The sequence below is a fragment of the Glandiceps talaboti genome, chromosome 20 (assembly GCF_964340395.1).
Source record: "Glandiceps talaboti chromosome 20, keGlaTala1.1, whole genome shotgun sequence".
Taxonomy (NCBI): Eukaryota; Metazoa; Hemichordata; class Enteropneusta; family Spengelidae; genus Glandiceps; species Glandiceps talaboti.
In genome coordinates this window covers 11,107,941-11,119,119 of record NC_135568.1, presented here as the reverse complement: position 1 = coordinate 11,119,119, position 11,179 = coordinate 11,107,941, and the positions used below count along the sequence as shown (strand labels likewise).

Below are 11,179 nucleotides of genomic sequence, written 5' to 3'. Positions count from 1 at the left end.
TGAACACATAGCTAGACAAGTCACCACACATGTAACACAATTAGTCACTAAGGATTCACACAAAGAAGATTCAAGAGACAAAACAGATGTAGCAAGTGGAGATTGGAAAGGATCAACCAAAGATGGGACAAAGCAAACAACCAGCGATGAAAAAGAACCAGCAACCAAAGATGGGGCGGAGTTAACTACTAATGACGGAACAGAGAGAACAACCAAGGATGCTGCAAAACAGGCTACCACAGGTTAGACAAATATTCTTCTATGAAACAGCTTGTAATCATAAAACTGAGTTTCCTGATTTTGTCATGCAAACTTTAAAAAAATCTTGAATTAAGAATGAACACAAATCTAAGCCTTATCAAAATTAATCCTACAATTATTAGGCATACATGTAAGTTACATTACCTTGTCAATAAACTCTCTAGCTGATTAAAAAGCTCTCAAAATTCTATTATTAATTTATATACCATCACAGTATCTAGTTTTGGCCTTAATTCATTCACGTCTGGTGCACACACATCTAATGTAGTCTCCTTTGAAAATAGCCCAAAAAGTTGGCAACTCGAATATGATATAAAATAAGCAATTGAACTTTGTCTTTTTAATGAAATGGTTACAATATAAATTTATAATAATGTTTTTGACTGGAGGAGGAGTGGGTTCCTTTTTCATATACTAGGAAATATCATAAGAAGGGTAATTTTCATGAAAGTGGCACAGGTTGAGTTCATCAGCTTTTTAACTCAAGAGAAAATACTTGCTTGAAAAATAAAACATAAAACTGGCCAATACAGTATTAATTTCAATGTTTGCCTTGTATGATATGACAATTCACTGTTAGAATAATTGCGTATGAGATGTCCTTGCTTGACATTTTGACATGTTTAAAGAATTATGTCATAGAATTAAAGTGGAATGTTTTTTCTCTCAACAAACCTGTCACTATTTATGACAGTTACTATACAGTTCTTTTTATTTAGTACTTTAGAGCAAGTGTGTATGTGGGGCAGATGTCATTTGCTGGTTCATGATTGGCTCTGCTCTGAAAGAGGAAGGGTTATTCTTTATGTTTCCCCCGGATCTGCAGACTGTACAGACGTGGCAAACACACAAAAAAAAAAGACCGCCGTGAGGGTATTTAAAGACAGAACTGCCCTATATAAAGAGGATTATGGCTAATCTATGCAAATGCGGGAAATTGAAACTGCTGTACAGAGCACTAGCTTCTGGGTCTTGTTTTCAGCATTTTTTCTGTGCTCCGAGAAACACACAGGTCATGTATCATGTACAAATTGTTTGTGAATGTCGTAGGATGGTAACTTGATACACAAATTAGTTGAAAATCAGTCTGTTTGTTTCATAGAATGAAAAAAACTTTCCAAATGAGACAAATTCCCCTGCAAACAGCTGCTTAGATTGTGTGTCATTCATGATTATTCAAATATGTGGCATTTGCATGTGGAAAACCCAGATATAGGGAATGTTTATATTTTGGGGATTATTTGCCAGTGAGTCATCACAAGTTCTCCACCTCCAAACATACAGTCAGTCATATGCAAAATAGGGTCCCAGGCGCCGGCAGTTGCATGTTTAATAAATGATGCACATGCCGACCAGAAACAATTCTTTTTTGTCCTTACACCCTAAAACTTGTGTCCCTTTAACATTATATAATACCCTCCAATACTCTTGTTTTTTTTAGATTCTTGGCATAGACGTCATGCTGATCTATTGAATGCAGTCTTCAAAATTTTGAATTCAATTTCGGGGACTAGTGTTTCCACAGACAAACACCGGAGGATATCACTGGAAATTGGCCAAAGTGAAAAGAATAGCTGCAGGATCATATACGACAGCAAAGAGCAAAGTGATGGAATCCATGAGAAAATGTTATCTATGAATCTAAGGTGGAGTTTATGGCATTTTTTGTGTGATATTGATTCCAAATTTCATACATCGCAGAACAAGATGGACTTCAAAATACATCTTGTATTTTCAGTGGATCCTTCATGTGATTTATCAACCATACAGAACTCAGTTGCTAAGCTATTTCATAGTACAGTGGAAAGGGTTATGGCTTTACCAGCAACCAACACAAGTGGAGTCAATAAAGTCAACAAAGTTGCAGCCAACCAAGCCTTTAAATCTACACTTAAACCAGCTACCAGTAAAGCTTTACAGAAAGTGACCAAAGGTGCATCAAGGCAAGCTGCTAGAACAGCTGGCAAGCAGATAACCAAAGGTGCTTTAAAGAAAATGTCTAAAGAAACAGCTAAACAAGTCACCAAAGATGCAGCTAAACAAGTCACCAAAGATGCAGCTAAACAAGTGACCAAAGATGCAGCTAAACAAGTCACCAAGGAAACAGCTAAACAAGTCACCAAAGATGCAGCTAAACAAGTGACCAAAGATGCAGCTAAACAAGTCACCAAAGATGCAGCTAAACAAGTCACCAAGGAAACAGCTAAACAAGTGACCAAAGATACAGCTAAACAAGTGACCAAAGATGCAGCTAAACAAGTCACCAAAGATGCAGCTAAACAAGTCACCAAGGATGCAGCTAAACAAGTGACCAAAGAAACAGCTAAACAAGTGACGAAGGAAACAGCTAAACAAATCACCAAAGATGCAGCTAAACAAGTCACCAAAGATGCAGCTAAACAAGTCACCAAAGATGCAGCTAAACAAGTGACGAAGGAAACAGCTAAACAAATCACCAAAGATGCAGCTAAACAAGTCACCAAAGATGCAGCTAAACAAGTGACCAAAGATGCAGCTAAACAAGTCACCAAGGAAACAGCTAAGCAAGTCACCAAAGACGCAGCTAAACAAGTCACCAAGGAAACAGCTAAACAAGTCACCAAGGAAACAGCTAAACAAGTCACCAAGGAAACAGCTATACAAGTGACCAAAGATGCAGCTAAACAAGTCACCAAAGATGCAGCTAAACAAGTCACCAAGGAAACAGCTAAACAAGTCACCAAAGATGCAGCTAAACACATCACCAAGGAAACAGCTAAACAAGTCACCAAGGATGCAGCTAAACAAGTCACCAAAGATGCAGCTAAACAAGTCACCAAAGAAACAGCTAAATACGTCACCAAGGAAACAGCTAAACAAGTCACCAAAGATGCAGCTAAACAAGTCACCAAGGAAACAGCTAAACAAGTCACCAAAGATGCAGCTAAACAAGTCACCAAAGATGCAGCTAAACAAGTCACCAAAGATGCAGCTAAACAAGTCACCAAGGAAACAGCTAAACAAGTCACCAAAGATGCAGCTAAACAAGTCACCAAGGAAACAGCTAAACAAGTCACCAAAGATGCAGCTAAACAAGTCACCAAGGAAACAGCTGAACAAGTCACCATAGAAACAACTAAACAAGTCACTGTTGAAACAACTAAACAAGTCACCGTTGAAACAACTAAACAAGTCACCGTTGAAACAACTAAACAAGTCACCGTTGAAACAGTAGAGCAAGCAACCAAAGCTGCAGCAGAACAGGTGACTACTGATGTAGCAAAAGATACAGCTGAAGGAGTTTTAAGGAATACAGCACAAGATGTGACAAAGCAAGTAGCTGACGAGGGAGGAAAGGAGATGATGAAAGATATGGGTGGTGAAATTGCAACAAAAACTGGTGAGACATTGACTTCTAATGGACTTCTTCAAACAGCAAAAACAACAGCTGCCTTTAGTGCCATCTTTAATGGTGCAATTTTAACTTATCAACTAGGTAGTCTGTGGAGATCTCATGAAAGCCGAGAAGAGAAGGTGCAAAAAACACCTTCTGGTGATAAGAAAGGAAACTGAACATATCTTAAAAATTTTGCTTGAACGTAACTGAATGTTTACCAATTTTGACTTTGTATTAACATAGTGTGGGATGTGAACAGATCAGACAATAATAAGATTTGGTTAGAAGTGCGAAAATGATTTTCAACAATCGCACTGACGTCAAACACCCTCCCCCTCTAAACAAACAAAGTTCATTTATTGAGCTTGTGTAACATTATGTGATCATCCTGAAGTGCCTTAAAGCAAAATGAAACCAGAGTACCCTAGAAAACCTGCATTGTTTGGTAAGGTCAAACTGCATGAGCACCTCCCTTCTACATATACAGATCTTTGAAATTTCCAATCAAACTCGGCCAACTCTAAGCAGGTTTGAATCCACACTGCAGTGGTAAGAGCACACAAAAACGAAAAAAAGACTAAAATGGAATTTACTATTGTTGTCTTTCTTTCCCCTAATGACTATGAGAAGATTACTGCTAATCTTTACCAAATAAAAACCTCAAATCAAAGTCAAAGTCTGTGCTCTGTGTGTGTGTGTGTGTGTAAGTATGTATGTATGTATGTATGTATGTATGTATGTGTGTGTGTGTAAGTATGTATGTATGTATGTATGTATGTATGCATGTATGTGTATGTATGTATGTGTGTGTGTATGTATGTATGTATGTATGTGTGTATGTATGTATGTGTGTGTGTGTATGTATGTATATATGTATGTATGTGTGTGTGTATGTATGTATGTATGTAAGTATGTATGTATGTATGTATGTAAGTATGTATGTGTGTATGTATGTATGTATGTATGTGTGTATGTATGTATGTATGTATGTATGTATGTATGTGTGTATGTATGTATGTATGTAAGTATGTATGTATGTATGTGTGTGTGTGTGTGTGATTGATTTTATAAGTAGTGCCCTCATTCAGTATTCCTTTTTGTGTGGTTATTGATCCTGAAGGGAAATTTTGCACTGAATAGCGCCCTCACTAAATATTAGAGTGTGGGCTTTTGTTTTTATTTATCCAAACAATACACATGTACACCAGTTTTAGTTCAGTTTCTTAAGAATTTTATTGCCTGCAAGGTAAAATAAATGAAGTACATGTACACCAAGAATATAAAAAGGCAGCCGTATTGCTTCACCAAATGATAAAGATAAGCAGGTTAACATGATACATCGTGTTCGGTATTCAACACTCTCCTGTATCATTTTCTTCCTCGCTGTCTTCACTGCAACAGAAAGAAAAGACACATCTGTTATTATACCATCTGCACAGGCCAAGTTGAACAAAAAAAAAGGAATATATATATTATTCAGCTGGGAAATACCGGTGACCTAAAGGGTTATATTGTCTAGTGACTTATCATGACAAGGCCCCTTAGGACACTCCTATTTTCCTATTTCAAAAATGTGATTTTAATGTCTTTTTCTGTTGTTTTTATGCACTTTTCAGTAACATTTTTTTATCCTGAAGTTTATATTAACAAGAGCCTTACCTAGAGCTTAATGGTAACATCACAGAATAGCGTTCCCGTTGAACATTTTTACCAAACTTTGTGGAATGCTTGAGCATCTTGTGCTGGTCTTGAGTATGTGGTCTGTAAACAACAGAAAAGGGTCTCACAAAATACCAAGGTGTTTACATAATGATGTCGGAAGGTTGTAGGCCCTATTTGGTAGAAAGTGTGTTAATCAAATCATATCATATCAAATCAAATCTTTAAAATTAGAATCAATAATATAATGTTAAAACTGCACTAGCTGTAAGTAGAGTGCTACTTTGTCGATCAGACAACCAACATTATATTTATAATTGAAATTTGTTCAAATACCAATAGAGATTGTATGTATTAATTAGATGTCTATTTTATCAGTAATACAGTAACAAGTTGAAATTGTGATTGCACGGGGTAGCTGATTTTTGGGTGCGGACCCAAAAATCAATTTGATTGGCTTCATTGTACCATGTGCAGACTACACAAATTCATTTTCCAGCAGGTGATTCACTACTCTGTATGGTGTACAATATTATGAGTATAAAGTCATTGTAACTTACAAATCAGTTTCAAAAAATGCTTTAGTTGCAGCTAGTGCAGCTTTTACGAGTAAACTTCACTGAAAAAAATATTTTCCTTTCCTTCAAAACATGTATATATTGTATGTGTCATCTTTAAAAATCAGTGACAAAATTATAAACAGATTGTTAAAAAGAACCCTGTTTATTTGCATCATTTACCTGTTACTATGGTTACTATTTGATCCATGTGTGAACGGGTATACGTCCTCACTCTGGTCAATCCAGTGTATTGGTAAGACTGGTCGTTTGTTTGATGAATTCTTAGTCCGATTTGGTCTTAATTCTTCTGTTTTTCTGTCAGACATGAACATTATAAAATATATCTTTACCATATGAAAGCATATTTGAATAATAAAGCAAATTAAACTTGTGGATCTGTCATCTGCCATCTTTTTTTACTTCAAAGAAATCGTTAAATCTACAATTTTACCATAGAGTTAACAGTACAGGTACTGCAGTAGGTAGGCATTTCAAATTCTACAAAAGTTTCATTATAAGATAATTTTTAATTCTTATCAAACAAATTGTGCATTCATTGACACACATCACCCCCCCCCCCCACTCCCCACCCCCTGCGATTTATTGTCTTGATTTTAATTCATAATGAACTTGGGTTTTCTAGAGATAACAACAAAAACTTCAGTTTTCAGATCCTAGACTTGTACATGTACTTACCTCTGTGGTCGTGTAGGGGTCAACGTTTCGTTATCATCTGTATCTGCTACAAACTCACCATCATCAAAAGCATCATTTTCATACGTAATTAGTTGTCTGCTAGGCTGTAGCGGCCGAGTTTGCCTGGGAGAATATAACGAAGAAGATAATGTCAAGAGAATAGAGATTTATTTATATAAATATAATGTATTATTTTTAAATTTAACACATATATAAAAGTTTACAACACACAAGCAGTTCAAAAGTGTTTAGCATTGTGCTTTCAATCTGTCTTGGTCGACGATCCTCATCAGAATTACACCATAGTTACAGCTGACCACTAGATGGCAGTAAGATCAAAATGAAAATGAAGGCATCTCTCTGTAGAGAACACTGTGCTCAATGTAATATTAACAGCAGAGCATGATATACTTAATATCAGAAATTAGGATGTCTTGGGTCATAATACAGAGTTTCATGCTCCTGCAATCATCAGATGACTCCATGGGTCAGATTGACAAGGTCTGTGTCTGTATATAAATGGTTTATAAATCAAAAGTGTCAAATTATGTAGTAAACTTTCTGTATATATATATATATATATATATACAATATATATATTCTTCATATATTGCAATTTAACGATTAAAAAAATAAAAACTTAAAATTAGAATCATACTTGAAATTTAATTGCCAGCATATAAATTTTCTGAATAATTACCTTTTCATCAACATGACTATAGTAAAAATTACAATAGCAATGACTCCAGGTACAGCAAACATAGGAATAACCACGGCTAATATAAGTTCTTTTCTAGCTGGGTTCCTATACTGGTGTAAGTATTGCTCCATTACATCTGATTTGTCATCGTTGTCGTCAATGTATACATGGTCCATCGACTTATTCACTTCATTTTTATCATCTTTTAGATCTGTAAAAAATGGTGACAATTTATGAATCGGCCATTCCAGACTGCAAACATGAAATTGAGAATACAGCGCCCTCACCCAAACTGGGGCTATCATCACCACATAGTATCGTTTCTTAAGAGCTTTTGTCCCTTGGTATTCTGTAGAAGTGTAAATCAGGGATGTTTTTTCATATTGTTCAGACATCGAGGAAAGCAGCAGTGCTCTATGATTAAACAAGTAACCTATACTAGGTATACCCCCACCCCCCACCCCAAGGTACACACAGACAGAGTGCCACCATGGCAAATTTTGGAAAGGCCCATTAGCTGAAGATTACTCTTCAAGCACAGAAGTCAGTTTTTCCCTACCTCAGATTTTCTTTAAGGAGCTTCAGCTTTGATATTCTCAGATGACATTGATGAGAATTGGGTATTTTGGGGTGTTTTAATTTATAAAACAACTTTACCGTGGCTTCCTACTTCAAAAAATCAATGTGAAACAACATATGCCAAGTCCTTGTTTGTAACTCAATACATAGCAAAATATGTGTAAAAAAGTTTGTTATTGTACATTTTACAATTTTTTTAGTATTTTACATTGTGTTAAGTTACAAACAACAACGACTTAGCATATGTTGTTTCATATGGATTTTTCAAGTAGGAAGCAATGATAAATTGTTTTATAAATTAAAAATCCAAAATGTATACCCAATCCTCATCCATATGGCCACTTAAACGACATGACAGGCTCTCTTGGAGTTCTTCCACCATGACATTCACAAGCCATTAACGGTCCAAGTGCAACAAACCCGCGGGCTTGCCTGACGAAAACGGGTGTCATAAAAGTTGTTTGCATCTCTAAAGCTGTTTGTAGTGTTACTTATAATAGCCTAATAAATTGATAACAACTGATATAAGACGGAGATAAGGTTTGCCTCAATTGACCCACTCCTTAGAAATGATCTTACGCTGTAAACTACACTGTTTACTTGTGTTATGTAAGAGCCCATCATCACATGTGTAAATATTGGTACTCTTTGATAACAAGTGGACTTGCTTCTTTAATGGCTTGTCCCAGTAATGCCAAGAAACGCAATATTCGGCAGAAACTCAGTATATGCATAAATTTGTCAAATGACCGGCTAACTGCATGGTATATGATGATGGTATATGTGAGATATCAGTAATATGACTCCCCAAAAGTTTTCTCTGTCAAAGCAGGATTTCTAATAATAAAGAATAAGTAACAATGATATAACATACCGCCCTCTATGTCGCGTTTCACAATCCTGACTACCCCCGGTACTTTGGTGTCTGCCATGTTCTCTGCTTCATCCTGTGATCTGTCTTCCTTCTTAAACGGGTTATTAAGAAAATACTTCTCCAGTCTCATACGTTTCTCAGCTAGAACAGCTTCGGCAAGTGCTGTTGATAAAGATGTTTGTACGTATATAACTAACAAGCTAAGTCATTAATATAAAATGAAATACATGAATAAAAGCTAAGCAGTGATAGAGTCATGTTTTAACCACAGACACTTGTGTCTCAAGAAATATGTTTCAGAATAAATGATAAAATATTGATACTCTTAGCCGATAATATGTGAAGTGTGTAAAATAACACAGGTTCATAAGATCGTGCAAGTCCAGTACTGCTTATACCTCAGCAGTGTGTGGACTTGCGTGATAGTTGTAGAAAAAAAACTCATCATAGATTATGTAAATTTATATAAGGTGTGAGTAGCAATGCTTCAAATTTTGCTGTCCTGGGAGAACTTGGGCGATATCCCATCCGAATACGTCGTGACATTTCGCCCTCACCGGCCTCCTCTTACACCGATGTGTGAGGGTGCCCTGGTATGGCATACCTTACAGACTAAGCTCACAGAAGTTTCCATCTATTTAAATTTGAAAGCATTCATAACTGCTTTCTTATTACTATAATTTAATACTACAGGCAACATACAACATGTATAGTTTTCTACCACCCGTTACCCAATCAAAATGAACCTTACCGAAAAACATGAAAATGTGACGACACTCACCTTCACTAATGTCTTTCCGACCAATCTGATACAACCTGTGAGTCACCTGAGTCCACGATGACGTCATACCGCTATTTTCATTCCAGTCATGTAATAATTCTATACATGGCACCATAGGTACATTTATACCTGTCGGTTTCTTTTCCATGGCAAATGTTGGATTATAGAGCGCCTCCACTAGTTCACGGCATTCTTGTGACGTCAGCTCATTAGCCAATAGGATTATCTCATACTTGTTTAATGGAAATTTACCTAAAAATATGCAAATAAGGTTGAAAGTTACGAGTATTTTACAGGTTACAAATATAGATTTGATGTGTATTGTTTTATGTTATTTGTTCAAGTTCTGTATTAAATAGAAAAACCCATAGTACATTCTACATCTAATGAATTCAAAATCCAACATAAATACCAATTTTTCACTTAAATCATTACCTTAAAATATGGAAAAGTTTATTGTGTCTTTGATTGGACTACTCAAACATTTCGTGTACGGTCTATAAGAACGACTCTACAAAACAGTCATGATCAGCAGAGTACACTCACGGTCACAGTTTTCGGACAGATATAACCTCGAAGTAGGACAGTGTGGACGTAATAATTTCTCTTGCAAAAACAATAACTCTTACCGGTAGCAATTAAAATATCATAACCCTTATTCTTTTGCAGTGTATTCAAATCAAAGGAGTGGTACAATGTCTAAACCTACGACACAAAAGCTTTAAATCGAGTAAATGTTCGTGTCCGATTACTAAGACTATAGTCTTCGTTCGATTACTGGGTCAAGTCAATATAGGATTCTAGATTCGAGAACTATGTCGTCCACAAAATTGCTTTCGGCTTTTAACATGTCAAATCTTTCGAAAAAGGACCCAGCTTAAAATAAGACCACAAACGGATGTCTCTTTCTTATATAAAATGTTGTGGGTTTTTTTCTGGATGGTAATCATCGAATAATATGAACCTTCCCGAAAACTGCGACAGTGAGTGTACCTTCACCAATCGAATAGTTCTAGAACAGTGAAATTAAAGAACGTACCTGTTTTCAGTGGAACGGCTACATAAAATGTCACCATGAATACCAGTAAAAATAATCGTGCTTGCATCATTCCCGATTTCGAAAGTTTCCAAAATATTTGTCATCTTTTCCTACCAGATATCTCCAATCCCATTCTGTTACTTTCGCTCTGCGGTATTCTTTCGTTCTCATTATGATGACGAAATCGAATAAAAGCGCCGCCACGCGATGATTTAATGCGCGTATGTTTATACATCGACGTTGAGGGCGCTCATAATAAAGAAAGTTTCGTGACGCAAAAGAAATAAACGCTTTGATTCGCAGGGAGGAATTCCATCACAAGAACTTGTTCCACATAGCAACAACTTCTACATAGATGAAGTTTGTTTTCACAACTTGGCTACCGCGTTTCACGTCATTTTTAGAGTTATATCGACACCTCGAAAACAAATATTGGCAATGAATAATTCCACGAAAACGAAAACGACTCGTTCAAAATGTTCTCGAGTAAAGAAGAAGCCCGAGAAAAAGAGGAAAGTAAAATTCGACCCGGTCGTGGTGTACGAACCAAGCCACCCCTGGTATGGTAGAGGAACGAAACAGACCGCTGATGATGACTGGAGTTTGCCGACAGAAAACGAAAGCGATACGGTTGAACACACACCTGTGTGTTCA

The 11,179-nt window shown here is 36.4% G+C and overlaps 1 protein-coding gene across 1 annotated transcript; it reads right to left on the bottom strand.

Annotated features, from left to right (window-relative positions):
* Window positions 1–4,901: 4,901 nt before the first annotated feature.
* LOC144451060 (uncharacterized) lies at window positions 4,902–10,682 on the bottom strand. The gene is made up of 8 exons (XM_078141819.1): window positions 10,526–10,682; window positions 9,487–9,738; window positions 8,706–8,867; window positions 7,253–7,463; window positions 6,553–6,675; window positions 6,037–6,171; window positions 5,297–5,398; window positions 4,902–5,029 (listed from the first exon to the last, which is right to left on the bottom strand). Exons 1-8 carry the CDS (start codon window positions 10,593–10,595, stop codon window positions 4,990–4,992), a joined length of 1,095 nt encoding a protein of 364 aa, XP_077997945.1. The 5' UTR covers window positions 10,596–10,682; the 3' UTR covers window positions 4,902–4,989.
* Window positions 10,683–11,179: the final 497 nt, after the last annotated feature.